General features: G+C 41.5%; 1 protein-coding gene across 1 annotated transcript in view; it reads left to right on the top strand.

Moving 5' to 3' along the window:
- ankrd26 (ankyrin repeat domain containing 26) overlaps positions 1 to 17,849 on the top strand; it is a 21,056-nt gene extending 3,207 nt beyond the window's left edge. The window contains exons 3-44 of the mRNA XM_025056352.1: positions 226 to 363; positions 475 to 635; positions 1,026 to 1,062; positions 1,156 to 1,231; positions 1,309 to 1,360; positions 1,460 to 1,647; positions 1,711 to 2,991; positions 3,110 to 3,311; positions 3,590 to 3,651; positions 3,736 to 3,841; positions 4,037 to 4,141; positions 4,566 to 4,624; positions 4,705 to 4,774; positions 4,861 to 4,905; positions 4,996 to 5,244; positions 5,330 to 5,431; positions 5,513 to 5,583; positions 5,711 to 5,715; positions 5,802 to 6,729; positions 7,787 to 7,962; positions 8,171 to 8,410; positions 8,737 to 8,767; positions 8,856 to 8,997; positions 9,141 to 9,354; positions 9,467 to 9,650; positions 9,886 to 10,032; positions 10,140 to 10,602; positions 10,727 to 11,232; positions 11,328 to 11,480; positions 11,612 to 11,787; positions 11,981 to 12,074; positions 12,206 to 12,232; positions 12,850 to 12,927; positions 13,043 to 13,177; positions 13,283 to 13,395; positions 13,552 to 13,690; positions 13,872 to 14,159; positions 14,483 to 14,718; positions 14,859 to 15,078; positions 16,320 to 16,365; positions 16,455 to 17,216; positions 17,400 to 17,849. Of these exons, the coding sequence (XP_024912120.1) occupies positions 226 to 363; positions 475 to 635; positions 1,026 to 1,062; positions 1,156 to 1,231; positions 1,309 to 1,360; positions 1,460 to 1,647; positions 1,711 to 2,991; positions 3,110 to 3,311; positions 3,590 to 3,651; positions 3,736 to 3,841; positions 4,037 to 4,141; positions 4,566 to 4,624; positions 4,705 to 4,774; positions 4,861 to 4,905; positions 4,996 to 5,244; positions 5,330 to 5,431; positions 5,513 to 5,583; positions 5,711 to 5,715; positions 5,802 to 6,729; positions 7,787 to 7,962; positions 8,171 to 8,410; positions 8,737 to 8,767; positions 8,856 to 8,997; positions 9,141 to 9,354; positions 9,467 to 9,650; positions 9,886 to 10,032; positions 10,140 to 10,602; positions 10,727 to 11,232; positions 11,328 to 11,480; positions 11,612 to 11,787; positions 11,981 to 12,074; positions 12,206 to 12,232; positions 12,850 to 12,927; positions 13,043 to 13,177; positions 13,283 to 13,395; positions 13,552 to 13,690; positions 13,872 to 14,159; positions 14,483 to 14,718; positions 14,859 to 15,078; positions 16,320 to 16,365; positions 16,455 to 16,585 (7,876 nt within the window). The 3' untranslated portion in view covers positions 16,586 to 17,216; positions 17,400 to 17,849. The remainder of the gene's footprint in view (positions 1 to 225; positions 364 to 474; positions 636 to 1,025; positions 1,063 to 1,155; positions 1,232 to 1,308; positions 1,361 to 1,459; positions 1,648 to 1,710; positions 2,992 to 3,109; positions 3,312 to 3,589; positions 3,652 to 3,735; positions 3,842 to 4,036; positions 4,142 to 4,565; positions 4,625 to 4,704; positions 4,775 to 4,860; positions 4,906 to 4,995; positions 5,245 to 5,329; positions 5,432 to 5,512; positions 5,584 to 5,710; positions 5,716 to 5,801; positions 6,730 to 7,786; positions 7,963 to 8,170; positions 8,411 to 8,736; positions 8,768 to 8,855; positions 8,998 to 9,140; positions 9,355 to 9,466; positions 9,651 to 9,885; positions 10,033 to 10,139; positions 10,603 to 10,726; positions 11,233 to 11,327; positions 11,481 to 11,611; positions 11,788 to 11,980; positions 12,075 to 12,205; positions 12,233 to 12,849; positions 12,928 to 13,042; positions 13,178 to 13,282; positions 13,396 to 13,551; positions 13,691 to 13,871; positions 14,160 to 14,482; positions 14,719 to 14,858; positions 15,079 to 16,319; positions 16,366 to 16,454; positions 17,217 to 17,399) is intronic.
- The last annotated feature ends 2,173 nt before the right edge of the window (positions 17,850 to 20,022 follow it).

Genomic DNA, 20,022 nt, shown 5'->3' with positions numbered 1-20,022 from the left:
TCCAGGTAATGCAAATATCTGTATATGTAAATCTAAGTAATTAAAATTGACACATGTCACTGCGGAATTTTTTGTCATACTGAGAAGTCTCATGTCAATGTCATACAGTTTTTATGACCATATGAAATGTTTCAAATTACAGATAGTTTAAAGAAGAATGAATGCTATATTATTACCAGTGTTTTGTCATTTTACTCTATGTTTCCATCCCAATTTAATCCCCAGGTCTCCGTTAATGATTGCTGCTAGTAATGGACAGATCGGTATGCTGCGGCTACTTTTGCGCTTTAATGCTGATGTAACACTAAAGGATACCAAAGGATGGTCAGCTGATGACTATGCAGTAATGAATGGGCATCACCCGTAAGTTCTACTAAAGAATACCACAAATTTACAATTTCCTGTTTAATTTTATGCTTTTTTTTAGTTCTTTCATTGTAAACCATAACAGCAACCCATCTACGCCGTTTACAGTTGTTCCCTTCTTATCATTGAGCACGGCACTCAGAGAAGCGGTGGTCCCTCTCATTCTCATCAAGGCCAGAACAAAAAGAAAAAAGTATCAATGACTGGAAGTCCTTACCATGATGTTGAAGCTGGCTTCTCACTTGGAGGACCAGCCACTGATAAAGATGGTAACGTACACTGTTTCGCCACTCACAACGATAAGTTGTAGTATGGTGTGATTATAATTAAAAATATGAATCTATTTATTATTCACTTTGATTATTTCATTCACTCCGCATGCTTTACCACTTGACTGGATCTAGAGCATGGAGCAAATGAAGCAGGGGGAGGTATTACTTTGTTTAGATGAGCTTTGTCTGCAAAAAAAAAAAAAAAAATCAGTTTTCTGCCAGTGACAACCATAACTAATTATCAAAGATGAAGAACGTGTTACTAGAATAATTTTGTGTGCCATGTTTCCTAGATTGTAGAGCTTTGTGCATTTCCGCGATGTGGTCACAAACTTGAATGCTATTGTGGAAGTTGATTCTAATTCAAGGTTCACTGCTGTGTTTCAGATGCCGAAGATATTTCTCAGTCAGAGTCACTTAGTCGGTGAGCGTCATGTCGTTGTTGTTTTTTTCCGTCTCCAACATGCAGTAAATATTTACTTTAGCTCAGTTAAAACCATTCCTCCTCCATCCTCAGTGTTTCTAAAAGTGCATCTGATGAATGGCCTTCATCTGAAGAAGATGAGGAGGAGGAGCTGGTTTTGAGCAAAAAGGTTGGTTCATGACTACTCAGTGTCTCTTTTCACCGAAACATTATATTACATGTTAATTTTGTTTTGTTGTCTCTCAGAAACCGCAAAAAGTAAACCTAAGAAAGATGATTGCAACTAAAAAGGGTGAAGGTATTTGAGATTCTTCCAATTTTCAGAATATTGTCCTTCTTTCCATTTTCTACTCTGTAGTTTTCAATAGTAACCGTTTGTCCATCCCCCTTCCATCAGCTTCTGCACTGCTTGACCAATCCTTGAGTGGTACAGAATCTGATCTGGAGAATGACACTAGAATCCAGAGAATCCCTTCCCTTCATCACCAGAGTTTACACTCCAGGAACGTTTTGCAGCAGCCAGTAGAGCCAGCTCCCATTTCTTTCATTTCCAAAGCACCTCAAAAGACCTTCAACCCACAAGAGGTAACTTTTTATTAATGGAATCTTTGACTTTCTTTTCCTTTTTCTTTTCTCTAAACATACGCAAAAGCAGACACAGAAATTGAGCAAAGGACAAACAGAAACACTGGTGAGGAGAGTTCAGAAGAAGAGGACTTGGGGGATGAAGATAGTGGAAAAGAAGATGAGGAGGAGGCAGAGGAAGATGATCATGAAGAATGGGAAGAGGAGGAGGAGGAAGAAGACTATAATGAGGATGATGAAGAAAGTGATGAGGATGATGACGATGATGAAGAAGGTGATGAGGATAAAGAAGAGGAAGATGATGATGTTGAAGGAAGTGAAGAAGAGAAAGAAAATGAGAACAGCATTAACAACTTCGTGACCAACGCATCTAAACTTAAGGAAGCTGAGAACCAATCGATCTGCGCTGCTCGTCCAACCACGGTACAAACTACATCTTGTAATGTCAGGTTTTGCGACTTTGGAAGAACCAGTGAAAATATGGAGTCCTCCCAGGTAGATGCAAAAATAAATGATGGAACTACTGGTCCTGTCTGCTCCGCTGGAACAGCAAGCTCCGCGATGGCAACATTAAACGTTGAGGATGACTGTGTTGTGTCAGCCATTAGGGTAGAGTCAAAATATTCTGACGAAGACGACAGCCTTTTAAAAGACGGCATATGGTCAAAGGACAAAAGCATCAAGTTGGATTTGAAATGTGACACTTCACCGTCTCAGTGTGGTGCCGAGGTGCATTCACAGAGCTTAGTTAAAGACGAACAACACGGTGCTTACGGTGATGAAGAAAAGAGGGAGTATAGTTGCAGAAGTGCGATTGCCAGAATTAAAAATGATTCATCTCAATTTAGTCCGGCAGAAAGCGACAGCGATCCCGACAATAAAGATGACGCCAACCCCAAAAAAGGGAAACGCAGGTCTTCTTGGGGCTCCTCATTAGACAGTGACACTGATGTGGTCGAGGCCGAAGGGATCAAAAATGAGAGTCTTGATGAGAAAACCGATGTTCCAGTATCATTGCAGGGGAAAAGGGAAGCAAACAAACCATCTCCTCAGATTGAAGATAAACACTGTTCCATGGAGCCTTGGGAAGAAGTCCAAGAACATCGTGAGAAGAAAACCATTGACCTTCTCACTGCACCATCACTGGAACCCTGTGTGAGAAACACATCTAGAAAACACAAAAAGGAAAAGAGTGAAGTCATAGCAGACGATATTATTAAAGATGGAAAAAAAGCCTTGCCTCAGACTGACATTGACAATGTGGACTCAGATTTGCCCGATGAAGCAGAGTCAGCAGCGATTAAAAATACAGCGTTAAGAAGCGTTAATGACTCTCCCTCCCAGGTAACAGAAATACAACGGACAAAGTTGGGCTGTGGTTACTTCATGTCTAGTAACAGACACATTTCAATGTGGTGTAGCTTAAAGAATTTCGATAATCCTAAGGTTTATTTAATTATAGAAAGAGGATTCTACTGGGGAGGAGGAGGAGGAGGAGGAGGATGATGATGAAGAGGAGGAAGACGACGATGATGACAATGAGCAAGTGGGGGATGATGAAGAGGAAGATGAGGAGGAAGATGATCAGCCTGCACAGATTGAAAAGTTGCCTGACGCCACAACCACTGTTCCTGTGACAGAGGTCACCAAGGATAGGAGAAGAGGTCAGTGGCTGGTTTGTTTATTTGTCCACAGATGACAACACTGCTGCTCGGAGATAAATCCTACTTTAATCTGAAAGTGATATGAAGAAATAATATTATATAAAAAGTAGTAACTTGACTCAAGTTACATTATGTTAAATGTGGAATTTCTCCAGAAAAAGTAGTAACTTGACTCAAGTTACATTGTGTTAAAATGTTACTTTATTCCTGTTCTTAGTTTATTATAATCTGTTATATATTATTTGTTATAGAAAATTTATTCAGTGTCTTTTCGACAGATTTTCTGTCAGAGCTGGGTCTGCAAAAGGAGGAGGAAGAACATAGTTCCTGGGACTCTGAGGTACATCACAGACACAAAAACATAAAACTATTGGAAGGTTTGTCTTTTATAATGACACTCTCTTGTCTTCCCTCCTGTTCAAAGTCACACTCTGAAAACCCCGATATGCTAGAAGAAAAACCAAACATGGCCACGCAGAAGGAGGAAGAGGAAGAGGGGGGGTCTGCTGCTCAACAAGTGACTAAAGAAAGTAGGTGTTTTCAAGAATGGCATTATTCTATTCTGTTTCTCCAAGCTGAGAAATCATTTCAAGCTCCATTTCATGCTTTTGAAAGTGTGAAAACTCCTCGAGTGAGTTATTCTAATTTTGATATTTACACCATTTGTTCTATGAAAAAAAAAACAGCCTTTGCAGCTCAAGCTCTATGTTGCATTTCTCTTGTAGACTTGTTTTATATTCCCTCCTTTTTAAGAGGGGAAGGAGGCGATAGGGGGGCAGTCCTAATGCCGTGGAGGAGTGTAGACAGGCCGAGAAGCAGCCAGGGAGAGGGTAAATGAATGTCTTTACATACAGGTCTGGGAAACAGCATGTCAACCGTATGAGAGACCTGTCACCTGACCATCATCTTCATAAACATCAAAAGAAAAATGCATGCAGCGTCACAGTACTGTGTCCCTCCTGCAACCCCATGAACTTCATTTCCTAAATTTAGGTTCCTATTAATGTGGCTCCTTTGATATTAATATGTTGCCATCAACAATGAGCTTGTGTCCCAGAAAGACGGGAACAAGATATTTTCTTTCTGTCTGCCTAACTTGCCTTGTTTTTTGTTTTGTTTTTTTCATGCTAAATAACCATCAGCATGTTTGCATGGGAATGCAGACTCACTCAGAGTCTCCAGGCCATCGCTGTGTTTCTTGGAGCAGCGGTTGAACCTGTTTTCTAAAACATCACGTCTTTTCTCTTCTCGCAGCTGAACACAAAGATGATGTCGTTGAACATAATGCTGACGATGACACCGCACAAAGAGAGGTGGGTGCAGAAAGTTAATGACCTACACCACGAACAAATGTTGTTTCCTTTTAATAAAATTGCATTCAATTTCTGTCCAGGTTGAGAAGCCGAAATGGGAAAAACTTGGTCTTTTGAACAGACTTGAAGAGAACAATGACAGAAAGACTGGTAAATAAAAAAGTTTAAACTTTATGATAGATAAAGAATATCTGAAAACACTCTGTTCTACAGCTTGTTTTTTTTTTTGCCTACAGACCTAATGGAGGAACTCGGTCTTGGAGATGTTGATGACCTTGAGGGTTAGTATCTCTGAAGTCTCTCTGTAACTGACACTGTTGGGTGTACAGTATTGTTAATTAACCCTTAGCCCTTTTGTCACAATCCTACAGATGCATCAGACTGGGACTCCGCCAGTACCACCAGTAGAAGAACACTGCCCGGTCGCAAAATTGCTTCCCCCATACACGATGAGATACCAGAAAGCCCAGATCCAACCAATAAAGAACCAGATGAAGATGTAACACCGGTGACGCCTCAGAGGAGCAACAACTCTGACATCAGCTCATCCCCACAACCTTTACCTCACCCTCAACCACGGGCAAGAAGATTGGTGCTTCAGAAATCAGAGAGTGAAGACGGTAAAGCGCATGTAAAACAAAAATTGTCCTTTATGACATTAACACAGCTTGTTGGCTTATTGTGTGTGACCTGCTGTCATTGAAGAATCGGACTGGAAACACGAGAACCTAGGATCTGAGTCCACTACAGACAAAACAGACAATCGCCTGAAACCCGCTGCTGATATTCAGACGATGAACAAACCAGGTGAGGCCACCAACTTTTTTTTTCCCAAATAGAACTTAGAGGCCATGTGTCTTGTGTTTTCATGACACTTTGTCTCCGCAGATTCTTCTGAGCTCTCATCAGTGGCAAGAAACGGTCAAACTCACCGGGAAGCTGACAACGGTCGTTATAAGGTGGGTCATTCTGTTTGAAATAATTCGACTGTGTGTAAATGTGTAACAGTTGAACTGTATAACCAAATATTGAAACACATTTTTTTGGTCCAATCAACAGTTTTGAGATTCATTCCCAATTCTTTAGCTCTTGTGTTCCAGTGAAAAACGTTATAAATGCAGTTAAATGAACAGAAACGTGTCAGTGTCTTGACGATCATGTGAGTGCGTGGTTGAAGGTCAAGACGTGGAGTTTGCATTTTTGTCTTTTCTGTTGTTCTGTCTTGTCCACTCATGCCGTCAAAGGAGGGACATGAGACCGAAGATTCATGTGAGGTTGACCCTAATAGCCAGTCGCCGTCATCTCTCATGAACTCGGACAGACCAGAGGTCAATGACTTTAGCGATCAGCCCAGTGTTGAAGAGACGGTCAGAGACAGTGGCGATGTCCCGTGGGAGAAACGTTACGAGAAGCTGTGGGTGGAGGTGGAGAAACGTGACGTCAAGTCCACGTTCAAGAATGTTGCTGGTGAACTGAAGGAAAGGTTCGGAGAACTGCTGAAATCTAGATGTTCAGCCGAAGAGGAACAGACCACCGCTGAGCAGAACTCGGCGGAAGAATCGTCAAGTGAAGACGAAGAAGGGGAAGTCATTGTACGTCCCACAGCGAGAGCAAGAAGAACCGTCCTCCTCCCCATACCCGAGCAGAGGGAGTCTGGACAGGAGGAGTCTGTGACAGAGTCACCAGAAAACTCTCTGTGCGAAGACCCCATGTCCAAGGAGGGCAGCACACATCGGCCGATTCCAGGTCTGCCCTACAGTGATCACCTGGAAGAGTGCGGCTCGCCTTCACCGCACCTCCACGCTGACTTAGACTTTACTGTTCAACCTGCCTCTGATGATGACGGGGGCTCAGTTATAGAAGAAGAGGAGTTTGAGTCGATCCCACAGCAGCAGACTGACTCGGAGGAAAAAACTCCCGATCAGCAAATGGAAGAGACGAGTGCGGACAGTTCTGAGGAAGCTCGTGAGAAGGCCAAGGAGTCTTCTCACCTGGTTTCTGACCAGGAGCTGAAAGAGGAAGTGGAAAGGTTTAAACCTCAGGTTGGAATGTTAACGAAGGTCTGCCTGGATTTGGAGAAAGAAAAGATTCAGCTAAAGAGAGAGGTAGAGATGATTGCCTCTCTTCTCCTTTAGTGTCTTTTAGTGAAACCTCTGGTTTTTCTTAATTGTGTTACCTTCACTATTCCAAAGGAGCCGGCAGGTCATACATCTGACATTTCAGTTGTCCAAGTCTGCTCGTCAGTTTGTCATTTTCTTATTTGGGGTTGCAACAGATGGTTGATTATTGTTTATCTACTGGAATTTTTTTGATAATAGACTAAAAAAAACCCTCCCATTTCCTTGAATGGGAATATGCTCAAATTTTGTAAAGAAATTTCTGGCAGGAAAAATACAATACCTCATTTGACATTTTCTACCATTTCCCACATTTGTTCACCAAATGATAAATCAGTCTTTTTGTTTAAAAAAAAAAAATCAGATTAAACAGTAAACGACATGATCATCAGTTGCTGCCCAGTTCCATTCTTGTTTTACATTAGTTATCTGTTTGGTTTAACGTTTACGTCCCTGTTCTTTGAAAAGTTTAAAATTCTTGTCTTGACTCGTCTTTCATTATGCATGTCCTCAGCATGTCCTCACCTTGTGTCAACACTGTCTGTGTGTGGCCTTCTTTGCTTCAAAGGAAAGAAGTGCAGTGATGAAGTTGTGTTTGGTGGATTCTTTTTAGCGGATTTTTAAGGTTCCAAATGTAAAGCATTTTTAGGCCAGTCTTCTGAAAATACTAAACACCATGACTACATAACAATTTAACTTTTTAGAATAATTTAGATTTCAGTAATTTACTACTAAAGTACTACTAGTACTACTAATAATTTTAATAATTAAAGAACAAATTTTAGTTCTTAGAATTCACATTTATGCACTGTATGCAGTTGTGTCCGTGCCTGCGTGTGTGTATGTGTGTGTAATTAACTGAAATTACCATGTCAAATAGTATCCACACGATAGTGTTAGGTCTCGGAAGGCAGGGTTGACACTGAATTATGGATGAGTAGAGTACAAGTACGCAAATAGCATCTTAAAACAGTGGCACCAACTCGTATCTGTTGGGTTTAACGTCTCCTGTGAGGCCTTTTAACATCTGCCCCTGTCCTTCCAGGTTGGTGAAGAGGTGACAGAGCCCTTAGCAGAGGTGCACAAGGCCAGTGCTTCCTGGGACGCAGGAAAAGAGACATTGAAAGAAGTGGGTACTGGGAAACCTGAGAGCAGTTCAAAATGTGTGTCAGGATCATCAGGAGCAGTTCACCAGGATTTGCAGTCTGCAGGAGCTCAGAGGTATGTGGTCTCTTCCTGTTGCACATTTGTTGTGTGGCCCCTGAGTTAATGTTAACTGTTCCTTTTACAATCACAAGAGATATTAAGTCCTTTATGTTCAATAAAACATCTGTGTGTGTTTTGTCTTTTCGCTACTTGTCCCGTTCATTGCAGTTAATCTCTTGTTGTCATGACTGACGTTGAGGTTTACTGCTCTTTTTTTTTTTAGCCCCAACGGGACAACAGTGTTATCACATCTGCCATTGCAGCAGAGCAACAGTAGCAACAACAACAAGAAGAACGGACTGACGGTGGAGGAGACCACAAAGACGGAGGTGGTCAGAGGGGCCCGGCACGGCAGGGCTCCTCAGACCAACACTCACGTCAATGGAGACCCTCTGTCTGTGTTTGACGATAGCACTTTGAGTGACGTGTCAGACAATGAAGGAATGAATGAAGGACAAGGAAGGTATATATGCAGTATGCTCCTAATTTGTATGGCTTTATCTTTGCCTCAGATTCATTCGGATTGAAGGACAGTGAATTTTACATTCAGCGTGATTGCATGCATCAGTTTGGGAAAAATGGAGAAGGCATCATGGAGGTGTCTCTATCTGTTACAAATAAACACGCCATTAGTTGTTTAAAAAAATTAAACAGTTGTAGGAAGTTGATGGGATGTAAATGGAAAAAATGTATACTGCATTATATCATAACCCTCAAGGATTTTAAGTTGTTGGTGTGCAGTTATGTGAATAACTGTTTATTTTTCTTCCATGTAATTATTGGGATTAGGTTGCCATCTAGTGGACAACCAAAGAATGAGGTGAGCCTTAAAGTTGCTGGACATTTTTGTTCCACGTGGCAAAATTTGACAAATTCTGAAGATTTTTTTTTTTTTTGTTTACATTTAGAAGCAAGACGAAATGGAGATGACAGAAGACTTCGATGAACTCACTCAGTCCTCGGACACGGCCACAGACGAGATCGACTCTCCTACTTCAGGCTATCGTCATGCATCCATCCTCATTCAGAAGCTTGACTCGGCCACCTTAGGTGCAGATTTAACTGATCCCAGTCTTGATTAAAAGATAAATTAATATGTGATGAGAAATAAAGTTAGTAAATATGTTTACGGCAATAATTTCACATTTTAAAGCAAGAAAAGTCTTTTTGAGAAAATGTTGCTAATTTTACAGACTCGAGCACCATGGTGAAGCTGCAGAACATTTTCCACGAATATGAGCGATCCATCCAAAAAGCCAGGAGTCGACACGGTTCCCTGGCTGACAAGGTGTGTCAGCTGGAGCTGGAGAGAGCTGAGCTGAATATTGTTCTTGACGAAGTTAAGGACGTGAAGTCTGCTTTAGAGCGCAACCAGCTGGAATTACAAACTGAAGTTACAAACCTGAGGTGAAATGTTGCTCTTCTTTTTGGGGAAATATGAAAAATATTTGATATTTCTCTCACTCCCTCTGCATTGTTTTATTGCTTTTATCACAATATTTTAAATGAACCTTCCTAGATTTCAGCTGAAACAGGAGCAGGAGAATCGCCGCAATGCTACCATGATGTACAACAACACCAAAGATAAGCTGAGGAAAATAGAGGACCAGCATCAGTTGGAGGTTCAGGAGAGACAAAAGGTGGAGCTGACCTACAGGAACCTGGAGTTGGAGATGAGGACACTGGTGGCCAACATAAAACAGGTTTGTTTTTTTTCTGTCATTTTTACGTTTTACTCTCTTGATTGTTCCGTCACATCTTTGTTGCCATTACATAATTCTAAGTCATTTGAATAATTGTATGTCTTGCAGAGAAATCTTTCCTTTTCCCATAGTTTTAAGCAGACTATATGAGTATATGTACACAGATGTACAGTAGTTGTTGAATATACTATAACATGTTTGGAGAGTGAGTATTTTATATATTTAATCCACCCAGCTGGAAGAGGACCACAGCGAGACCCAGAGACTGTTGGCTCAGGAGCGTAGTGCGAGGACGCTGCAGGAGAATCTGCTCAACGGTCATCTTCGCAAGCAGCAGGAAATCGAGGAGGAGAACAAGAGAAATGTCTTCAAAAGCAACGAGGTACTCTTTGTGAAACGGGGATTTAGAAAGTTACATAAATGTATTAAGAATGTATGTAGTAAACGATCACTTTTATTGATATAACTGTATCCTGTTTTACACACCAGGCCTTGTCTCAGCTCACTGAGGCCACTGACAGAGAGAGGGAGCTGCTCCGACAAACGGCGACTTTACAGGAACAGCTGACCATCCTCAGGGCCGACCTACAGAGCTCGCAGGCCAACAGCGGTCTCAAGGAAAGCCAGATCTTGGAGGAGAACGAAGCCCTCAAGGAGCAGCTGGAAGATGCTCGGCGGGATCTCAAACTCAACAGCGATGCCTTGACCCAAACCGTCTTCAGTTCTAATAATCAGGTGACGGCCCTGAAGTCCGAGTTGGCAATGATGACGACGCGTCTGGAAAATGAGCGACAGTCTCGTGAGACCTTGGAGGTGGAGGTGGAGTCGACTCGCACCCGTCTGGCTGGGGCAGTGAACGAGGCTGAACGTTGCCTCGCAGCTCAGGCAAGTGCAGAGAAAGCTCTGCTCCGGGAGAAAGAAGACCATCAACGTCTGAAGGACAAGCTCTCAGGTCAGTAGTGGGATAGTTAGTTAATAGTACTGAGGTGAGGTGTGTTTTCAAGTCTGTGGCTGTTGGTTTTCTAGAGTTTTTACAATTCCGTTGTTTGACTATTTCATAATACATTTTTTCACAGGTGAAGCAGCCAGTCAGCGAGAGACAGTTAGCAGCCTGTCCCAGAAGTTGGCCAAGACGGAGGCAAGTGCAAACAGCATGGAGAATGAAGTTCACCGTGTCTCACTGCAGCTGACAGAAAAAGGTCTCCTGCTGGAAGTCCTGCAGCGTGAGAAGGACCAAGCACTTGCACGTGTCAAAGAACTGGAAACGGCTTTAAATGCAGAAAGGGAGCAGGTCAGTCGCGCCAAGGCTCGGCAAGAGGCCTCACAGGAGAGACTGGCCCAGAACCAAAGTGAGGTTATGTTATTACGCCAACAACTGGAGGAGTCTCAGAACAAAGGAGATGCGAAGGAGCGCGCCGTTACAGACGCACAGGAGCGCTTCAGTGACATTCTGTCCAAGCTGAGGTCTGACTCTGAGGAGAGGGTTCAGATGGTGGAGGAGAGGAACAAGGAGCTCTCCAGCAAGGCCGCTGATCTCCGAGATCAGATCTACAAGTTGGAGGAAGAGAGGAATGATAGAGAGGTAAGGTTCGGTCTGAAGTACAGAGACGTTGACGAATCTCTTCTGATTTTTAACCTGTTCTGTCTGTCGGCTTTCTGGATTACGCCTGGGCTCAGACTAACTTGCGGCAGCTGCAGCAGGAACTCGCTGACTCTCTGAAGAAGCTGTCAATGAGCGAAGCCTCTCTGGAGGTCAACACACGCTATCGCAGTGACCTAGAGGAGGAGAAGACTCGCCTTCTCAAAGACATGGACAGGCTTAAAGGAAAGGTAACTACAGGGAGGAATTACAACAACGTGTGTTTGAACAGAAACTAAAACAGAAATTATTCCCAAAACAAAGCTGACTTCAGCAAAGAGAATTTTTGGCGCCGTTTTAAAAGTTGTGTTTCTGTCTGTAGCTGGAGGACAGTGAGGACCAGTACCTGCAGGCAGAGAAACGATTTAATGGTCTGAAGAGCAGTTTGGACGAAAAGGACAAGGAACTTGACACTACCGCTCAGAAACTCCAGGAGGCACTGTCAGCCTCAGCAGCCTCAGGCACCACCATCAAACAACTGGAGGATGCTGTGCAGAAGTATTTACAACAACAACACAGTGACACATCACAGAGCAACAACAACAACTACACAGTGACACATCACAGAGAATTCTATCCACCGGATGTCACAGATACATAGATTTGACATATACAATCACGGTTTTATTATGGTTTTGAACCGGTCATAGACAACGTTGTGATGTAACGTCTCTGTGTGACATCATAACAGGCTGGAGATAGAGAACGCCAGGCTGGAAGCGGCTGCGAAGCAACAATCGAACAAGATTGATGCTCTGCAGAAAGGGGCCCATGAAGCTGCCATGGTGAGTGACCCACCATTTACACGAGAGTCTTGTTATTTTTTCTCTTTACGTGACATTGACAGTATGTTTATATAATTTGTGGTAAAATCACGTCGACTTCAACATTTGTTAAAGCATCCAATCTTTTTCAGCTCTCTGACTTCTCACCTGGAGGAGGGGTTGGTATTGTGAATAGAGCTGTGGTTTCTCTGTTTGGATTGACTTGTGCTTATAGAAACAAAATAACACAATCTGTCAAAATCTGAAGTAAATGGGCTTTGGGATTTATTTATTTTTTTGCATTTGCTGTTCTATCAGGAATACAAACTTGTAGAGAAGTGAAACTGTTTCCTAAACTATTGGTACATTTTGTAAAAATGCAAGTTTCAAATAACCAACACAATTGACCAAAACCTCACATTACTTGTAAACCTTTCTATGTTTTTGAAACAATGTTTAAAATGATGTTTTTTTGCAGAAATGATTGTTGCAGAAATTCAATTTTTTTAAACCAATTTGAAATGTTTGTCCTCTTTACAAACAACAATATTTACTGCATTTTTACAAAGTGTTCCAACTTCTCTTTCAGTACCATCTTTGTCTCGGTGTTGGGTGTGGGTTGTTTCTTGGTGACATCCAAGGTTGGGGGTCTTTACATTCCGTTGTGCGTGTGTGTTTTTTTTCCTTTCACATTAAAGTGTCTCTCAAAGTGTCGCGATACAACTGATAAAAGAGCAACCGCTGTTTTAAATACAAATTGTTGTTTTAATTAAAAGCTGTCCTCTTATTTCTGAAGGTCAGAGGTCATTTGGAAGACTTGGTTACAAACCTGCAGAGCAGTAAGATGACTTTGGAAGACCAGCTCAGTAGAGAGGTCAACATTACTGTTTCCACTTTGAGAGCAGCTTGATTATAAGCAATAATAATTTAAAATGAGAATGTGAATAAATAAAAAAAAAATTAAAATTCATATTCACACCTGGTTTAAGGTCCAGAGGCAGAACGCCTTGTCGCACACGGCTCAAGACTCTCAGGCCTTATGGGAGGATGAGCTGAAGAGTCGGTCGAAGTTAGGTCTCCGTATGGCAGAGCTGGAAAAAGAAAGAGGAGAACTCAACACTCAGGTGATAACATATAGCGGCCTAAGTATGATATAGACTGTTTATAAAGTTGAACTATTATGGGATACATTTCACTTTTTTTGTTGTTTTTGTGGTGTGAAACTGCAGGTGGAAATCGAGAAAAAGAAATTCAAAAAAATGGCCGAGCAGAAGAAGGCAGTTGACACTCGTCTGGATCAAGAGATGAACAGAAACACAGAACTCCAGAAGGAAATGTACCGGTGAGTCCAGCACCACCTGCTCAAGCTCCTTCTCCTCCTTCTCCTCCTCCTTAGTGCATTGCCTTGTCTTATCTTTAGGAGAAAGAAACACGGTATTGATTGTCATCTTTTATTTTTCTTTGTGCTTGTGTGTGACGTTGAACATTTACGTCGAAGGCTGCGTACTCTGTTGAAGACTGCAAAGAAGAAACTGCGGGATCAGAACTCTGCCGGAGGTTCTCCTATGAGTACTATGCAGATGGACTTTGGCAGAAACAGTCAGGCTGATGGAGGCCTTGGGCGGATGAGAGAAAAGGTCTGCAAAGCATTGTGATTCCAGTATGCACGCCCATCACTGCGTGACTTACAGAGAGTCACAAACGTTGTCTATGGAATTTTATTTTTCATGTCAGCTGTTGGTCTTCGCTCTGAAACTGTCTTCTGTCTCAGCTGGACTTCATGTCAGCTGTTGGTCTTCGCTCTGTCTTCTGTCTCAGCTGGATGATCTTCAGATGCAGCTGCAGAGGGAAGTGTCTCGCTGCGGCCAGCTCGAGCAGACGAACAGAGAGCTCAAAGATCAGCTGGCCCAAAAGAGCTACAGCCACAGTAGCGACCAGCTGGAGAGAAGTAAGAGGCAGCTGGAGGAGGAGGTGTCGGACCTGAGGCGCAGGATGGAGACTGCTCAGATGGAGCAGGGACAGGCTGAGCAGTTTCGCCGTGATGTGGAGGAGAAGGCCCGTCAGGAGATTCAAAGGAAACTGGACCAGGTCAACCTGTTCTTACAGGTACAGAGGAATAACACATTGTGGAGAAGGTGCAGTGGTTTGAATTCGGGCTGCACTGTCACAAATACCAGTATCCGTATCAGGTCCGATACTTCATTCAAATACTCGTTCCTTAAATGTATTTGTGATCCAATGACCTGATTTTCAGGTTTTCTGCACAACCAGCTGTATAACGAAACTAAGGCTATATCTACGTGATGTCAGTGTTTTGTTCAAAACAGAATGTTTTTTTTTTTTCTTTTGGACTCTAAACATTTTTGTCAAACTCTCCTACTGATATTGGTTTGTACAAATTAGTATCCTTTTCGTTGTATACCTCTCAGTCCCAGGCTGCTTCCCAGGAGGCACTGGATCAGATCCGAGCCGCCAATGAGTCCAACGTACGCTCTCAGCTGGAGCAGAAGATCCGGGAGCTGGAGGCAGCACTTCTTCAGACCCGCACAACCCAGCAAGAAAGCCTCATACAAAGAGACTCCACTCGCACCGAACTGGATCGATACAGAGAGCTGTACTCCGAGGAGCTGCGTCTGCGCAAGTCTTTGTCGGCCAAACTGGACAGGTGAGAGGAGCTGCTCGGTGTCATCGACCTGAGTGAATTATCGCCCAGATGTCAGTCACTGATATTTTTGTCATCGACCTGAGTGAATTATCGCCCGGATGTCAGTCACTGATTTTTATTTTTATTTTTTTTTTGGGCAGGTCCAACACTCGTCTTGCAGAAGCTAATTCTAAGTTGCTCAACGAGCGCAGCAGGTCTTTTATCACAAGCAGTATTGCAAATGGTAGCCTGGTGAACCCCTCGCTGGACGTGGGCGCTCTGGTTTCACCAGGAGTCACACTCAACCGGAGCCTGGGTCTGGGTGTTCTCAGCCCTGGGTCTGAGGGACAGAACAGCAGAGTGGAGGACTATCTGGCAAAGGTCAGTACACGAACACAGCTCATCACCGAAACTGGAGAATGATATTTTTTTAGCTCACCTTCATTCCTGCGGTTCATTGATTTAATTGTCGTCAGTGTGGTATTTTGTTGATACATTCAACTTAAACGAGTTCCATCGTTATTTTTTCTGTCCGTTGTTAATGACGGGGCGTCTATCGTGTCTTCTGTTTCTCACTCCTTTAGCTTCTAGCTCAAAAGTCTCTCTGTCATCTGTCCTCTCTTCAGCCTCATTCTTAACCAGGTGTGTAGATGTGTTGAGCTCAGTGTGTACCTGGCTGCTGATGGATCTGCATTCACTTTGCATGCACTACAGATTTAAACTGATTTTTTTTTTTATATACATCCATAATATTTTTTTGGCCTATTCTGATTGATTGATTCCTAATCAAATGTTATTTTATACTTGTCTTCAATCTGTGACAGTTTTGGGGGGATGAATATTTTCCGAATATTGACAACAAATGACATTTATTGTTAACGTTATCACTTATTTTATCTGTTTTGTTATTTTTTTATTTATTTATTTTTTGTTATTTTGAAAATCAAGCCTGCAGATTCAAGTAACCGTTTAGAAAAGAATAAATGAATCACATCTGTGTTAAAATAGTCCACGATTTTCCAGAAAAGAATAAATGAATCACATCTGTGTTCTTCAATCAGCTTCTTCAAAATTCACGATTTTGCATTGCAGATCAGGTGAAAAGATAAAAAAGGATTTTCTTTTAAATTCCTGTTTATTAAAATATGGATTTTGCGACATTCCAAGATTACATTTAGTGTGAAAAGACCCTTAGGGTTTCTCCGTCTCTCACTTCTTTCTCCACCGATTGATCAGTAGTACAACGCAGCTTTTTTTTACATCTGTCATGTATGATTTTGCACGTCGGTTATTAGATATGACGCTCCAAAATGGGTGATTCCTTAACATATTCACTAAAAAGCATTCATCTCACACCTTGTTAAAATATTTATAGAGACACACTGTGTGGCTTTGATGACCTCTAATTAAAAAGAAACATCAAAAAGGCAGCAGTGACTACACTGAGGCAGAGTAGCTCGGCATGTCCTGCTGTGTTTCTCATTCTCATGGTCATATTTTCCTCGCAGAGTGGTGTTTGTTTGTGTTGCTGAAACACGGCACGTACGTCTGTCATGTGTAAATAATTGCTTTTTGCAAAAGGTCTCGTTTGAATCACCTGATCTTTATATATTCTTTTACAGATGCAGAGTGAGCTGGATAAAAACATATCGAAAGAGTTGAACACCGGTGAGTTGATTAATTCAAAAAAAATTTCATATGCCTGGGTATGTATCTCACTCTCTCTCTCTCTCCCTCTCTCTCTCTCTGGTGCTCAGCCACAGCAGAGCTGGACATTGCCACCATGCGTTTGTCACCTGTTGGCTCGGCCTCCAGGGTGGACCTGGACCCCGTCAGTAGGGCCACGCAGCAGTACTTGGAAGTTCTGAAGAGGAACAATATGATCTGACTCATTTCTCTACTTGTACCGTTCCAGCTCCGCGTTTCAAGGCCAGTTCCACAGCTCTGGTAATGGTACCGCCAGGACCTCACTCTGTACAGACGTTTTGTTTTCTGTCGTACGTGGTTAAAAACAAAGAAATGCACTTTGCACTTAATCCCACCTTAACCCACTCAGGAACAAAGGGCAAGAGTCTCGTAATATTTTTCAATGTCAAAGGGTACGACGAGTGAAAACGTTTGGAAGTATTTCTTCCTCTAAATTAACATTTTCCCAGCAGAAAATATAGTGTATATACAGAGTTAGACTTTGTGAATTTTGGTGTTCCTAAATTTATACATATTTGACACTTTTATAAAAAAAAATTAAAAAAAAGACTTTGGCCAAGATTTCAACTTTACCACCATTTCTGCCATTAATGGTGCATTTTTTTGTTTTGGTTTTTTTTTGTCTTGGTTCTGAATTAGATGTATTTGCATATGGTGTCAATGACAAATGTATTTATTATGTCTTCTTGGTTTATTTACATATATATTTAAAAGAGACGAGCTGGATTTCTCTCTAGCGACTTCTGATGAGTGACGACTTTTGTACGACCCACTCTGACAGCGGTTTCGGCCTACATTAGGAGCCTCCATATGTAAGACATGCTCATTTCATATTGTATATTCTGTTCTTGACTCGACTCCATGACACCTGTGAACTGCAGAAGAACTCTAAAACAACAATCATTAAAGAAGGAAATCAACCTGACACTGATGAACGGCTTCATTACCAACCTTTTCTTCTTCTTCTCTGGCCTTGTTTTTACGGCACTAAGCAGGAAGGTTGTTCCAAACATTTCAGGGAACTAGGCACAGGTGTTCTGTGTGATAAAGACTGATTCAGAACTCAGCCTTGACACATGAAGGAAAGTAAGTACCAACTGTTTTGATCTGTTCATCCATTTATGATTATAACATTGTTTTTGTTCCTAAACATATTTAGGAGAGTAGGGATACACAGTGGTAGAGCAGTCGGTGATCTTGCCTTACAGTAAGAAGGTCAACAGTTTGATATCCAGTGGTAACTGATGGTCTTTTCCATATGACATTTTCATGTTCTCCAACTGTACTCTCCAACTTCCTCCCACAGTGCAAATATACTCTCTTACCAGGAGCCGGAAAAGTATCATTGGAAAAACATCATACAGGATGTACAGCAGTACTAAAGTATTTTAGTTTTTCAGATTCCTTTGTCTCTGGTTTTCAAGATAAAACGCCGCTTTAACCCAGTCCTCATTAGCAGTGTTTTGATGTACAACAGCCACCACACACTTCCAAACACATTAAAACTTTAACATGTGCATTGCTTTAGAAATGCTTTCCCTCACTTATTAAAATGAAACGGTGTGTTTTTTTTTTTTTATTATTATTATTTGCCCCTCTCTGCTGTGTCTCTCCTCCCTTTGATCCATCCTCCCTACATCAGCCTCCACCGTGAGATATTCAAATCTGGTTACATTGTGAGTTTGTTTCCTTTACGGCACACGGGCACGTCTGACAGGCTGACAATTATGCATTATTATTATTTTCACTTTCTTCATTTGACGCTTCTTCATAAGCTGCACGCGAGCCTTGTTTTGATTGAAGAGGTTACAAACGGTGTCGGGAAGCGTGAGAGGAAGGAGAGAAACAAGTCGACAGATGCTGAAGTGAAGTGTGTTGACAGGTTTGTTTTTGAAAAGATGCTTTGGCTTTAGAACCTTTTGTTGGATTGTCCTCTATCTTTGGATCAGTCTGAGTTGATTCAGTATAAAACAAAGTGCAGCGTTTCATCTTGTGCCTCAACCTTTATATAGAGAGATATTAATGTAATAGTTTAATTTATTATACATTATCTCCAAGCACAAACTAATCTGAGTCATAATGTTTTAGATAATATTCATTAGTCCGGTGTGTGGGACTGTGAGGCAAGAATTATTAGGTAGTTTAAAAAATAAAAAAATGATTTTTTTTTCTTTAAACATCTTTTAAAAACCCTTTTTAAAAGGTATATTTTGGTTAATTGACTCTTTAAAAAACTTAATTCTTATACATTTTTATTGTTTCTTTTTTATTTGAATTTTTTTTTTTTTTTTTTCAGAATAAAAATCTACAATAAATCCTGTTTGGCTGAAGTGGTCCATTTCATGTGGACTAGTGTCAGCAGGCAGTGGTTGGTTTGGGTGGATGTTAACTGAAGGGAAACAGTTCAATCAAAACATTTCTTATGCTTTAAAATAAAAAAAAATGTAATCTAAATGTGTTTTGTGGAAAAAAAATAACATTAAGATTGACAACATTTTCTTATTCCACCACTTTGTTTTATTTTTGGCTGTTTATGCTGCTTCCCTGCTGTCACCCCACTCCATGACTTCAAAGAAGAATAACTTTTAATCAGTCAGATCATAAAAAGGCGTCGTCCTTTAATGTTCTAAGTGTTTTGTATGACAATATGAAAGAGGTTGCGAAAGAGCGCTGACAAGTTTCTCTGTCAACCTGTTCGTCAGCTGGAGAGAAGACATGCAGGGAAAACAAACGTGTGTGTGTAAAGTGGTAGACTCCTCTGGTGCTGGGGCTTTCTGGGTAAAAGTCACGCATTACGTTGTTTTGTACAAACAAATGGATCTACTGTGAAACAAAGCTGTAGATGTTCTGCCGTTACTGCCGTGAACTCTCTGTGCTCTTTCTGCTAATAACTGCTATTCTAAAATAAACAGGACATTCATTTCCGGTGAATGCTACCTGAGGTCTGTAGGTCAGTGGTTTCCAACGTGCCCTGAGAGGTAAGCTGTGCAGTGGGAAATGATTCACTTACCATTAATTGGTCTGAAAAAAAGTATTCTGCATTTGCTACAAATATTTTGTCTATGTGACAGTGAGCGGCAGAGCAGCTCTTCCTGTGGCGGCAGATGGCTATAAAAACAACACCGTTGAAGGAGCGCCCCCTGTACATCTTTCTTCAATTGCTGCAAGTATACAGTATCAGTGTATGTGTTCAACTCAATGGGCTCCGACTTCGTCCTGTGTACATTTTGAGTATGTTTAATCTGGATGACCATTATATTGACATCATGATGACATCATTATATACACCCTTTGGGATATTTTTGTTTAGAGGTGCATCATGGGATTTTTTTCTGTCAAATTTAATATAAATTTTTAAAATGAAAAATATGTGCCATGGCTCCAAAAAGTAGTAGATTACAGGTTACACCCCGGTCAAGTCATCAATGGGCCAGGTTTGGTAGGAAACAACCATTATTGATTTAAAACATCATAATTTATGCCTTCAAGTAGTGTTGACTAAGTGTAGTCTGTTTATTCCCACTCGTAAGGAGTGACCCAGAAGGCCTCGTCAGTTACGTTTCTGCATTTAGCAGACGCTTTTATCCAAAGGTACTTACAAAGAGGGGGATTAACAAA

The sequence above is a fragment of the Cynoglossus semilaevis genome, chromosome 6, assembly GCF_000523025.1.
Source record: "Cynoglossus semilaevis isolate Cse_v1.0 chromosome 6, Cse_v1.0, whole genome shotgun sequence".
Classification (NCBI taxonomy): Eukaryota; Metazoa; Chordata; class Actinopteri; order Pleuronectiformes; family Cynoglossidae; genus Cynoglossus; species Cynoglossus semilaevis.
This window is presented reverse-complemented; position numbering and strand designations above follow the sequence as displayed.